General features: G+C 39.2%; 1 protein-coding gene across 2 annotated transcripts; it reads right to left on the bottom strand.

The window, feature by feature from the left end:
* Window positions 1-2,791: 2,791 nt before the first annotated feature.
* Window positions 2,792-7,049, bottom strand: LOC135679003 (uncharacterized). 2 transcript variants are annotated; one of them, XM_065192331.1, is made up of 4 exons: window positions 6,835-7,049; window positions 5,012-5,062; window positions 4,778-4,873; window positions 2,792-4,658 (listed from the first exon to the last, which is right to left on the bottom strand). In XM_065192331.1, the coding sequence occupies exons 1-4, from the start codon at window positions 6,874-6,876 to the stop codon at window positions 3,243-3,245; spliced, it is 1,605 nt and encodes a 534-aa protein (XP_065048403.1). In that variant the 5' UTR covers window positions 6,877-7,049; the 3' UTR covers window positions 2,792-3,242. The 2 variants fall into 2 exon arrangements, with proteins under 2 accessions (XP_065048403.1, XP_065048402.1); XM_065192330.1 differs by having other exon boundaries at window positions 2,792-4,661; window positions 6,835-7,047.
* Window positions 7,050-13,507: the final 6,458 nt, after the last annotated feature.

Genomic DNA, 13,507 nt, shown 5'->3' on the forward strand with positions numbered 1-13,507 from the left:
TATCAAAAGCTTGCATCGTAATTTTACGATATTAATATCTTAAAATATGTGGTAAATTAATGATAGTATTGCTATACACGTGAAATGTTTGCATTAATGAAAAGATATCTAGAGCTTACATTACAATTTTACAATGTTGATATATTGCCATGTGATGAAATGCTATGATTGCTATACACTTGAAATGTTTGCATAGTGTTAAGATATCAAGAGCTTATATCGTAATTTTACAATGTTGATATCTTGCCATATGATGAAATGCTATGATTGCTATACACTTGAAATGCTTGCATTATGTTAAGATATCAAGAGCTTACATCATAATTTTATATGTTGATATCTTACCATACGATGAATTGCTACGATTGCTATCTTTTATATTTAAAATGTAAGGCGTGAAAATGGATGTCAAGCCTTGATATCATTTTCAGAGAGATACATCATGATAGGAATCATGATAGGAGTATTGATAAGGCTAAATGAACTTAACTTATCAATACGTCAAGAATGACTTATCTCAAGTATGGCATATAGATAGGGGTAGTTAAGGTTAACTCCGTTATCAAATGATTGTCATCATCAAAAAGGGGGAGATTGTTGAATCTCATATTTTGATGATGAAGTCAATTGTCATTTATTATCTAATCCATATGTTGAGATAAGTATGCAGGATTAACTACGATGAAAGTAAGACATGCAGTAGGAGTTGCGTCGGAGTCAAGACCATGATCACGTTAGGGGTTCAAGAGTTTGACAGAAATTCGGACGGTCATCGGAGGTTCTGCGGGAACAAATCCGAGAAGTCCAAGAGCTTGCCAAAGAAGCTCATTGGAACTCAGTAAGTGGATCGTCGCAAGTCCAGGGGTTCGTCAGATGTTCGCTGGAAGAAGCGATTGACGCACTAGAGCAAGTTACAGTATTAATGTCATAAATATCGTAGTTAGCATGTAGATTAAGTTAGGAATGGGAAATGATCATATTAACTTAATCTGGGGGCAATTGGGCCCTTGACAAACCCAAATTGGGCCGAATGGATCAGCCCATTCGGACCCAGGATTCCTGGCCGGCGATGGCACCGCCTATGAGCTCAGTCTCCCAAGAATGTTGGGCAGTGGTACCGCCTGAGCTCGGTCTCTGAGCGAAGCTGAGCGATGGTACCGCCCCTGTCAGACGGTGGTACCGTCGGAGCTCGGTCTCTAAGCAATGCCAAGCGGTAGTACAGCCCAATTATGACGGTAGTATCGCTAGGACCTCGAAAATCCGGGAGATGACAATTTTGAGCTCTAAATTCGAACCAGTTGGGGCCTATATAAATCTCACTTTTTCCTGCATGAAAGAACACCAAAATCTTGATCTTATTATGAGAATTTGAGAGCTCAAAATTATTGTAAAAAGTCAAAAGTTCTTATCCCTCTTTTTATCTAAGTTTTGATTATTCAAGAGAAGAGATGAGTGAAAATCTATAAGGGTTGTTTCCTAAGCCCGTCAAAAGGAGTAAAGCTGTAAAAGGGTGGTTGGCCTTCGCCTATTAAAGGAAGGCCTCTAGTGGACGTCGGTAACCTCATCAGAGGAGGAAGCCAAAAGTGGATGTAGGTCAAGATTGACCGAACCACTCTAAATCTCGGTTTGCATTTACATTCTGCTCTCTATCTTAATTGCAAATTGTCTCCATTGCTTTTCTTCAATTGTACGTCACCTAATCTTAAGTTGAAACTTTTCGAAACGGTTTTTCATCGAAAATATTTTTATCGTACGAACATCGTTTTAAATCATCGAAAGTTATCCGCTGCACTAATTCACCCCCCCCCCTCTTAGTGCTATTGATCCTAACAATGATATCCTCAACAAGTCGCTTCCAGTTCAAAAACATGTTTATTTCATGTCACAAATCGGTGTATATAACTATGCATCAAGGGGGAGTGTTGAGAATTGATTCATAGTAGTTATTTAGGTAGTTACCATGATCTAGTAGTTATCTAGGTAATTACCATGATCTAGATGTTATAGGATAGTTTCAATATCTACTTCAATCATGAGTAACATGATGATATGGGTAGTTGCCACTACTACATCTTATAAATAGGATCGTAGTTCATGAAGTAAGATAGAAAAGAGAATACACTTTAAAATATCTTTATTTTATTTTTTCCTTCTCCTCCACAGATTCGGTTCCGGTGTAAGCCTTTGATTGCTGCCACATCAAGTCAGTGAATGCCATCCTCAAGCTGTGTGGCAAAACTTGGTTGCAGCATTTGCTCAACGACAAATTTGGTATAGCCATCTCTCTCTCTCTCTCTCTCTCTCTCTCTCTTTTCTAGCTTTGTTTAGCATACTTGATCTTTGTTGGGTTTGTATGAGGCTTGTTTTGTACAAGTGTAAGATGTATGTCGAGTAAAGGTGGAAAGATGTCTTTGGTTACCATAAAACCATCAAGACTTGGTCAACCTGACTTACCCAAGTTTTTTCAGTGGTCTATATGAAAATCTAATAGCTTTGGAACAAAATTTTCCTGTTGCAGTCTCTAATCTCACATGTTCTGTGAAATCATAGAGCAGTTGCTTATCATGTACTTGAATTCATTTTGCCATCAATTATTCCATTACCCACATTATCCATCTGAGATTATGCACATCGAATCAACTTATCGAAGGAGGTACAATGGATAACCAGAGTTGCAGCTCTGACATAAGCAAAAATTGATCCTATCTACAATTCTAAAGTAGCTTACTTGCTATTGTCCATGCAGAGAGCTCATGTTCTGAACAACCCCAGATTTAGAAAGTGCATCACATACTGCTAATAAAGAATAATATTATTATATAGTACCAACTTACAAACCAACCAGCAATGAACATCACAACACTGTGATACATAATGTAACTATGCACATGACAGACCAAACGAATGTCTTGACAATTATATGAACACTTCCAAGACTATGACACAGCACGACAAGGATGCCAATGAAGATCACCAAGAACAAAATAGGGGATGATCCATTTAATCTTCACGGCTGCACATCAGAAACTCGATGAATTCCCCTAGCAGAAGTTTCTCCACCATCTTATCTTCCATATGCATCAATACTAGCTTCTCGCAACATTTAGCAGGCACATTTGCATGGGCAGATTGCAGAACATCCTTAGACAACATATATGCATAAAGAAAACAGCCAAAAAAAGAAGACATGATAGAATGACACTCAAATCCATGATTCCATCTTTGTGCACTCTCCATCGACTCTACTTTGCTTTCATCTCGTCAAATCCTTCAGGTGTCATGGCCTTCGAACTTGGTGACTTCCCTATGATTGCCTTCTTTACCTTGACAATTGATTTCTTCACCTTTGATATTATGTTGTTCCCCTGGCTTTTAGAAGATTTCTTACTGGGAACATCTGTCTTCCGAGCCTCTTCTTCTACTTTTGTATCACCACTGTCTTTGGTGGTTTCAGCTGAGCACTGATCAACAACCTTTTCAGTCTCTTGTTTTTTGTCTTCTGAACTTTCTAACTCTTTAGAATCACATTCTGGATCGTTATGAGATGCCTTGTTGTTGTTTTCAGCTCCAACTAAGTTGATGTCTCGAGATGCTTCAGCCACAGTCAACTTTTCACTTTCCAAACTCTCATTCTTCATCTGATCAATCTTTACTTCTTCAGAGATTCCAGTCACTTCACTTTCAACAATTGTTTGGATTGTCTTGCCTAAGGTTGTTTTATCGACATCTATAGTGCTTCCTTCCGTCTCTTTCTTAACATCGACTTCTGGCTCAACTGCACATTCAGCAACTTCAGTTGCCGGGATGGTATCAGAAACTTCTATGACACTTGTGGCTGACACTCTTTCTTCTCCCGCAGATTCCTTGGCACCAGAATCACTAGGAAGTTCAGCAACAATAGTTTCTTCTTCAGCTTCTTTGGGCTCATCCACAGGAGGAACTACAGCGATTTCTTCTGAACTTTCAGTTTCAACAGTTTCATGAACCTTCGTAGTTAGATCTTCAGTAATGGATGGTGAAGTTTCATTTCGAGCAACTTCTTCCTTTGATGACTCAGGACTGACCTCCATCCCATCAGACAAAGGTTCTTCATCTCGAGGCTTTTCTGCTGTTTCATCAGAATTGAGGTTCACATTGGCATCAAGAGTTGGTTCCTGGACCAGGCATACAGTAGTTGGTTGTTCAACAGGCTTGTCATCTGTTACTTCTGGAGAAACAGGTACCACAGTGACTTTTGAGGATTCGTCGGCACTCTTTGCTTCTGCGGTCATGATTTCTGTTTGTTCAGACTCTTTGATCTTATCAACTGAATCTTCCGCGACAGATGCTTCCAAGACCTCTGCTGGTTGCTCCACTGGTTTATTTGGCAGCTCAGGAGTATTAGGTGCATCAGTTTTGTCCACTACTATTTCCTTCTCTTCAGCTTCAACTGGTGGTTCAGACACAGACTTATCGTCTGCCTCTTCCTTCACCTCCTCAATCACAGAGCCCTCTTCTTTTTGCTTTAGATTTTCTTCTGGTCCAGATGTAGGTGCTTCAACACTTGAAGAATCCTCCACTATGATCTTTTCCTCTTCGACTTCTTGTTTTGGATCCTCAGGCTTTGGGAGACTCGCATCATCAGCATTACTTATAACATCAGAAACAATAGTCTCAATCTGCTGTAAAAGGTTTAAACTAGTCAGCTACTGACCAATAGTTTTGGAAAATACAAATGCAGAATGATATTTGCTTAGGTAGCATATACTAATATTTGAAATTTTAAATGCAGATGCACCTTTTCCTCTTCATCTTTTCCTTTTAGATCGTCAGGCTTTGAAAGACTCGGCTCATCAGCATTACTTGCATCATCAGACACATGACACTCGGTCCGCTGTATAAGGTCTGAACTATTCAGGTACCAATAAAAGCTCCGATAAATAAATACAAAAAAACTACAAAAGGACAATTATATTTGCTTAGGCATCACATGCATATATTTGCACTCATATTGGAGAATGCACAAACGTACCTTTTCATCTTTGTCTTTCCCTTTTAGATCCTCTGGAGCAGTAGTCTCAATCTGTTGTAAAAGGTTTAAACCAATTCAGTTGTCGATGACATGCTCTGACAAATGAATATACAAAATGCAAAATCACAACGATATTCCACATAGGAAGCATAATATTAATAACTGCAATTATATTTGCAAATGCACCTTTTCCTCTTCATCTTTTCCTTTTATATCCTTGGCTTACATTTTACCCTACCGAAGAGAAGAAAGGTAAATTAGCGAATTTGAATCTTTCTAACATGTCCTTTTAGTGTGGTGTGTTCCCACTTCTTATGACCGAATACTCTCTGAACTGCACAGTTCAAGTGCTTGGAAGGCTATTTTCAGAAACTCATAAGAAACATAATATGAATTGAGCTAGATTTGCACGGATATCATTAATACTGTGTATACTGAAAATTGTGGGACTAAATGTCGACAAATTAAACAGGATATTGACTTCTTGCCAAGTATACTTTATTTTTGTACAGATTGGATTTATATAAAATTTAAAGCTGGTTATAGTTTGTTAATTACCAGAAGTGTGAACTAACACGAAAGCTTTTCTTATGTCAAATCTGTGAATTTGTTTTTTTTTGGAGTAGGGATAAAACAAGAAACAAGACTAGACATTTGTAGCTGCTGATAAAGACAATGTTAATAAATGAAAGAATGTAATAGCAATGCAAAACTTATGCATATTGTGATGACAGACCACCGTGATGCCAATGATTCCTAAGCAATTGGCAAACACAAATTATTTTTGCCAATCATCAACTAACTAGTTTGGTGCATAAAAGCTGAAACAAGTTGCTGCAAATTGAAAATGTCAAGGGAGAAAGTGAATAAAAATATAGAATACCTATCAAGCAGGAGCGCTTTAAGAATGATTGCGCACGACAAGAGATAATAAGATATGTGGAGTAAATTGGTAACTTGGAAATCGTTAAGAACATATTTCCTTCAAAAAGGCAAAAGCCGGATGTTTGATAGCATATTGGAAGAGATCAACAAAGGTTTGGGATAGAGGCAAGGCATGTTGAAGGGGTAAAAGATAACTGATTAGTTTCTCAGATTTATCTAGACTGTAACAGGTTTTATCAAGTTGTAAATTGAGATATTGCTGCAAGAATCAGAAAATGAGAGAATACCCAAAGTGTTTCACCTTAAAAAATCTTAGGAACCAAACATGAGGGTTTCATACTTCTCTATAAATTTAACCAGAGTAACAAAATATGGAAAGAAAAAAGCCAAGCCAATCTCAAATGGTCATGAAGAGTACAAACAAGATGCATATGATTGATTCTCTTCTAGCTGTATGATAGGGTTTTATTTTCAATATTTTTGAAAATACTAATAGGTTTATAAAAAGAGGAAATGTTGTGAGTGACCTAGAAATACAAGGTGTCCTGATGTACAACAAAGACCCTACAAGCAGATTAGAAGAAGGCATATAAAGAGGAACAAGATGCTGTTTTCTAACGAACACACGAACATGTATTCTAAATATTAAACATCTGCTATCTTTTTTAGCTTCTCTGTCTTCATCCTGTTCCCAGCTTTGAGGAAACTGGGAGAAGAGGGCCATTAGGAGGAATCAGCTACCATGGTCGAGAGAGAAAAAAAAACGGGGGGGGGTTTGTTGATCAGCGTAATTGGCTAACTCTAAGCACCACTCGCAGCAATCAGGCATTCAATCAGCTGTTTCACGATACAATTCAGTGCTCAAACCAGTTGTATCAGTTGTATAAAGCAAGAAATTGAAGGAAAGTATGCAGAAGAGGCATGTCTGCTTCACTGACCTCAGTAACTGTTTGATCTGCCACAGAAGCTTCAGAGGCCATGGATCCAAGAGTTGGTATAATCGCTATAGATTTCCTGTGTTGAATTAGCTGAGGCAGGGGAAGGACTGAGAAGATAAGAAGAGACAGTGGAGCTGGTCTGAGTGATGTATAACACCACTGTCTCAATTAGGAAGCATACAGAAACATGAGCTGGCAGGAGTGGATAGCCATGCTAATGCTACAAAATGAGAAGGAAAAAAAAAATAACAATAAATAAAATATTGCAGCTGGATAATATTCATGCCTCTGGCCATGAGGTGGGCTGGGGCAGGTGGCTTTGCATGATTGGGCATGTATGGCATAAACTGGGTGGTATCATACTATAGAGGATCCAAATAATGCTGCTTTCAGTTGTGGAATAGATAGCTTTTAACCTTTTGCGTTGCATCAAATGAACTTTCACTTTAGTTGCTCTCCTGCCTAGACTACTTTCCAGGTCTTTGGATCTTTGCTTGGACTTTTTTGAAGACGGAAGAAATCATGTTCTTGTTTGATAGTAGAAATGTTCATGTTCTTGTTTTTGAGAGTTCCATGAATATGAATGTAGAAATGTTGCATTCATTGGATAGGAATTGATCTGGCATTTCTCTTTGGGGACTATTTCACTACTGATGTTGTCGTTGTTATCTTTTTGCTCTTTTAGCTTTCCTTTAGCTTTGGGCAATGATTTCTGGCTCCCATTCATGTGTTTTCTTGAACAGTCTTCATTTAAAATCAAATGTGCTATTAACATTCTCTCTGAATCCAATTGTGCAGAACTTCAATTGCAAAACTATTTTAATTATTGACTATTCGACAAAAAATTCATACTGATTAAATGACAAATCTCATAGATAGATGATATTCTTTGAATTAAATCAACTAAAATTTCATTGACTAATCTGCACTATTTGTGCATAAATTAAATCAACAAATTTTTTCCATTGATCATGAACCTTAGAGAAATGATTAATTAACCAAATTAGGTGTAGCTGCATCGATCCATGTTCTCTAGTACCAATTTTTGTCTCATGAAGTGAATGAAAATGTTTATGGCAATTCCTGGGTTGGGTTAATTTTGCTCATTTGATTTATGGTACATCTCAGTGTTGATCTGAATGACAACACAAGTAGTTGGTGTCCATCATTTCTGATTCTTTCTGCTCCAACTACTCCATGACCAAATATAGTTAGTTAAATCAAGCATTCTGCTCGAGCAACAATATTCTTGGGCCAACTACCACCTCCTAGTAATAAATATTATCTCCAATGCAAAAGCGCTTATTGGTCTTTGCTATCAGTATGCAGAGGAACTCATGCATCTTATTTGGTTGGAAACTATTCCAATGCTGAAGGATGTTGACCATGGGCTTTCCTTTTTGCCGAGTCAAGCAAAGCATCAACTACCGATACCAACGTTCCTGCGAAAGCACCATTAATTAATAGCTCTCCTGTGCCATTTCCTCACCATGAAGATCAAGCTAGTAAGTAAGAAGCGCTGACTTGCAGCAAATTTAGCTGCCAACCAATATGGGTGCCGCAGTATGGCCAGTTAAGGAAGAGAAACAGAAAAGCACTTAAACTGTTCATCATCACATGAGAGTCAGATTCAAGCTTTGTGGATTTTGTTGGACACAGCAGAAGAGTCCAGAATGAGGAAGAATTTTCTTGCCTTACTTTTAACACTCGAGTGGAGACAATGATCAACATCAATTTGAAAATTGTGGCCCTTTGATGGATTGTGTGTGCTGGAAACTTCAATGCCAACTTCTTTAGCAAATGGAGTGGTCCACCTACATGTTTGTGAAAACAGCATTAAAGGGTTTGCAGTGAGCCTCCAAAGAAGTGGTGGAGCAGGGGGTGCCGACACTACTGGATGATGATGATGATGATGATGATGAAGAAGAAGGAGACACCAGAGTATTGGGAGCCTTTAGCTGGGCTTCTGTTCATAATCTTGGCCATGGCCTTCTCGAAACAGCTCTTTATTCTTATGGACATATCTGTTCCTTGTCATAGCAAACGCATCTGGGGTGTCACAGGGTCCCATTCTGGCTAAGTGCATTGTCTTTGTTAGTCAATCAAAGAAGCAAGTGATGATGCCCATTCATTCCACCCTCACCTTGTTTCTGTACCAATTTTAATTATCTGTTAATTATAAGTATCCAATGTTTGGAGGACTGAGAACTTTGAGAAAATTATTGCTTTTCTCTCTGTGAAGAGTCACAAGGGTCATGTTTATGTTGAATTTAATTGCAATGATGATTTAGCAGAAGAATATCAAATTTCAACTCAATGTAGATTGGTGTGGGGGAGTTGCCATCTTAAGAAGAACATTTCTTAAGAGACTGCATGGGTAATTCTTTATGATTCCAGTTGCGCTTTTATATACATCATTTTATATGTTGTGCTGTTGCCGAGTTCAATTTCTTCCGATATCTGCTGAATTCCATGACCGAGGATTACATACACTCTTCTGAAATTTCTCATAATATAATCTAAACAATTGGCAAGGACAATGGCTAACGTTCAAATGTGTGGATTCATGCACGTAGATTACAGTTACCAAATCTAGCACCTCATCTTAGTTAATATATATGCATTCTGTCCGCTAAAATCATACACCCTTTTAGTGGTTTATAATGGGGATATAAAGAGGAATAACCTTTGCATAGGAACAAATACTAGAAGACCAAAATACGCAGCGGAATAAAATGGAAACACAATCAAACAAAATACCAAGATATACGTGGAAAACCCCTTCAATGTGAAGGGTAAAAACCATGGGGCAAACTAGAGATAATCCACTATGAGAATAATGAATATACAAATCTCAATCTCTTGCCTAAAACCCCAGCAACAACTACAAGAGAATAACTGGGATACAAGGATCACGTCACTGCCCACAATATATAAAACCTCCTCAAGTAATCACAGCAAGAGTCTACTATAGATTTGATCTAACCTGAGATGAGAACACTACTAGATGATTGAGAACAGTCTCCCTACGTTGTCCTTGTCTTCTTCCCTTTCTTTCTCTTCCTTTTCTGCCTTGTTCTCCTTCTTCTCTTTGGAATCTCGTGGCTACGAAGATCTGCCTCGTTGCTGCCTTTTTATAGCTTTAATCTGCCTCCAAAACGCAGCCACCACACCCCCCTAATCTTAATTAGGGTTAGGTTAAGAGGGGGTGTGGGCTGTGGGCTGATAAAGCCCACATGGGTTGAATATGGGCTATCAGCCCAACAACCTCTCCCTTCAGCCCATAAGGGAGGCTGTCTCATGACTTCTCAATATGAAGCCATGCCGACCAACTGTCGGCATATCTCCTATCTTTCTTTTGGTAAGGTCTTCGTCAACATGTCTGCAGGTAAATCAACATCAGGCTCTACACTATTTTCCTGCACATCTCCCCCATCACCCTGATATACTGGAGGAATAACTGGGTCACAATCTGCTAATCCTTCTGTAGAAGTTTTGGCCGGTGCCTTCTTTTTCAAATCCTCAAAGGTTTGATCCTCAAAGAAGACCACATCTTTGCTCCTGAACACCTTCTACTTTTCTGGATCCCAAAGCCTGTAACCAAACTGATCATGTGAGTAACCAAGAAAAATACATTCTTTATACTTACCATCCAGCTTGGACCTCTCATTATCTGGAACATGTGCAAATGCACGACAACCAAATACTCTCAAATGCCTGTAGGAAACATCTTTCTCTGACCATACATGCTCTACAACATCACCATCTAGGGTTGTACATGGTGATATGTTGATCACATCAACTGCAGTCCTCAAAGCCTCATCCCAAAACATTTTGGGTAGCTTGGTCTGTGAAAGCATACATCTGATCTTTTCCATGATGGTGCGGTTCATCCTCTCTGCAATTGCGTTATCCTGAGGTGTACCAGGAACTGTCATCTCATGTTGGATCCCATGTGACCTGCAATAGTCATTAAACAATCCCGTATACTCACCACCATTATCTGATCTTATGCATTTCAATTTCCTTTTTGTCTCCCTTTCAACCCTGGCATGAAACTCTTTAAAGACATTAATAACCTGATCTTTGGTCTTCAAAGCATAAGCCCAAACTTTCCTGGAAAAATCATCTATAAAAGTGACAAAATAAAGTGCACCACTTATACCAAGAACATCAACAGATCCACCAGGAGTTTTTGTCCTCAAAGGACCACATACATATATATAAACACAATCTAAGGCATGCATTTTTCTAGACAAAGCAGCACTAGAAAATGAAACTCTATGTTGTTTACCAGCCAAACAATCAATACAAGGGTTCAGATGTATACCTTTGAGATCTGGCAATACCTCTCTCTTGGAAAGAGCTTGCAGCCCCTTCTCGCTCATGTGTCCCAATCGCCTATGCCACAACTCTATACTGAAGTCTTTCTCTGTAGCATTTAACTGCTCACCATAAGCTTTAGCCTGCAACCTGTACAAAGTATGACATTTCTTTCCATTAGCTATAACAAGAGAACCCTTACTGAGCTTCCATTGCCCTTTGTGAAATATGCTTTCATACTCTTCATCATCTAGTCTTCCAACTGAAATTAAATTCAGCCTCAAGTCAACCACAAGCCTCACATCCTTAAGTACCAACTTGCAGCCAAGGTTGGTCTTTAAATGGATATCACCCATGCCAATGATGTCTGTTGTGACATAGTTGCCCATCTTGACAACACCAAAGTTTCCAGACCTGTATGTAGCAAAAAACTCTCTCCGATGTATAGCATGATAAGAAGCACCTGTGTCAATCACCCACTCAAGATCCTGACACACAAAAAAAAAATATCATCAGAAGGAGACAAAATCAAATAATCACCACCCTGCACTGTAGTTATAGTATTATCCTTTGACTCTGTAGACTCCACTTCTTTTCCCTTTTTCTTGTTCTTCTTAGGTTGCTTACATTGGTTCTTGTAATGTCCTTTCTCACCACAATTATAGCAAACAATATATTTTCTTGATCTTGACTTGCTCCTACCCATACGTGAACTGCTTCTAGACTTTGACCTTCCTCTATTCTTTGAGATAAGTGCTTGTGAATCATTCTGAGATGTTGCCGAACTCTTTCTTCTCCACTCCTCATTCAACAAACTGCTTGTTACTTGACTCATAGTGACAATACCATCTGGCGCAGAATTACTAAGGGAAACCACCAGTGTCTCCCAACTTTCTAGTAATGAACTGAGAAGTAACAATGCCTGCAACTCATCATCAAGAGACATTTTCATAGATGATAACTGGTTAGTAATACTCTGCATTTCATTCAAATGCTCAGCAATAGAAGCACCCTCTCTATATTTTAGGTTCACAAGTTTTCTGATCAAAAAAGCTTTGTTGCCAACTGTTTTTCTTTCATAGAGACTTTCCTTTTTTTCCAAAGAGAATATGCAGAAATTTCAGTAGAAACATGGTGAAAGACACTATCATCAAGCCACTGTCTAATAAACCCAATTGTTTTTCGATCTAACCTCTTCAACTCATCATCTGTCATAGTTGTAGGTTTTGCACTATCCCCCTGCAAAGGTCCATACAAATCTTTGCAATACAAGAGATCTTCCATTCTTAGTTTCCATATCATCCAATTGTTTCCATTCAAACTAATCATGTGAGAAACATTACTGGCCTCCATGTTCAAATACAAAAATTAAATCACCAAAACCCTGCTCTGATACCAGTTGATGGGGATATAAAGAGGAATAACCTTTGTATAGGAACAAATACTAGAAGACCAAAATACGCAACGGAATAAAATGGAAACACAATCAAACAAAACACCAAGATATACGTGGAAAACTCCTTCAATGTGAAGGGTAAAAACCACGGGGCAAACTAGAGATAATCCACTATGAGAATAATGAATATACAAATCTCAATCTCTTGCCCAAAACCCCAGCGACAACTACAAGAGAATAACTGGGATACAAGGATCACGTCACTGCCCACAATATCTAAAACCTCCTCAAGTAATCACAGCAAGAGTCTACTGTAAATTTGATCTAACCTGAGATGAGAACACTGCTAGATGATTGAGAACAGTCTCTCTGCATTGTCCTTGTCTTCTTCCCTTTCTTTCTCTTCCTTTTCTGCCTTGTTCTCCTTCTTCTCTTTGGAATCCCGTGGCTACGAAGATCTGCCTCGTTGCTGCCTTTTTATAGCTTTAATCTGCCTCCAAAACGTAGCCACCACACCCCCCTAATCTTAATTATGGTTAGGTTAAGAGGGGGTGTGGGCTGTGGGCTGATAAAGCCAACATGGGCTGAATATGGGCTATCAGCCCAACAGTTTAACCAGGCATTCTTCGTTGCTGTGAAGAGAGAGCCGCGAAGAAAGCCTCAATGTCCGGGGAGCTGAAGAACGCCTTGGGAGGAGCTGAGCACGGCTCCATCCTCGGCTTCCTTGGTGGCGGTGGCGGGGGGCGTGTCGGAGCCTCAGAGATCCTGCATTCTGCCGCCCTCGGCGTCCTGCATGCCTCATCGGGCTTCTCTTCCACCACAGCTGCCTCTTTGAGACGGCCCATCAAGAACTCCTGAGACCTGGAACTCGGAGGAAGAGGGTGAGAGAGATTGTGATCAGGAGAGATACCAATTGAAGAGAGAAGACGAAGAAGGTCAAGTTCTCATGAACTT

Source organism: Musa acuminata, chromosome BXJ1-7 (genome assembly GCF_036884655.1).
Source record: "Musa acuminata AAA Group cultivar baxijiao chromosome BXJ1-7, Cavendish_Baxijiao_AAA, whole genome shotgun sequence".
Classification (NCBI taxonomy): domain Eukaryota; kingdom Viridiplantae; phylum Streptophyta; class Magnoliopsida; order Zingiberales; family Musaceae; genus Musa; species Musa acuminata.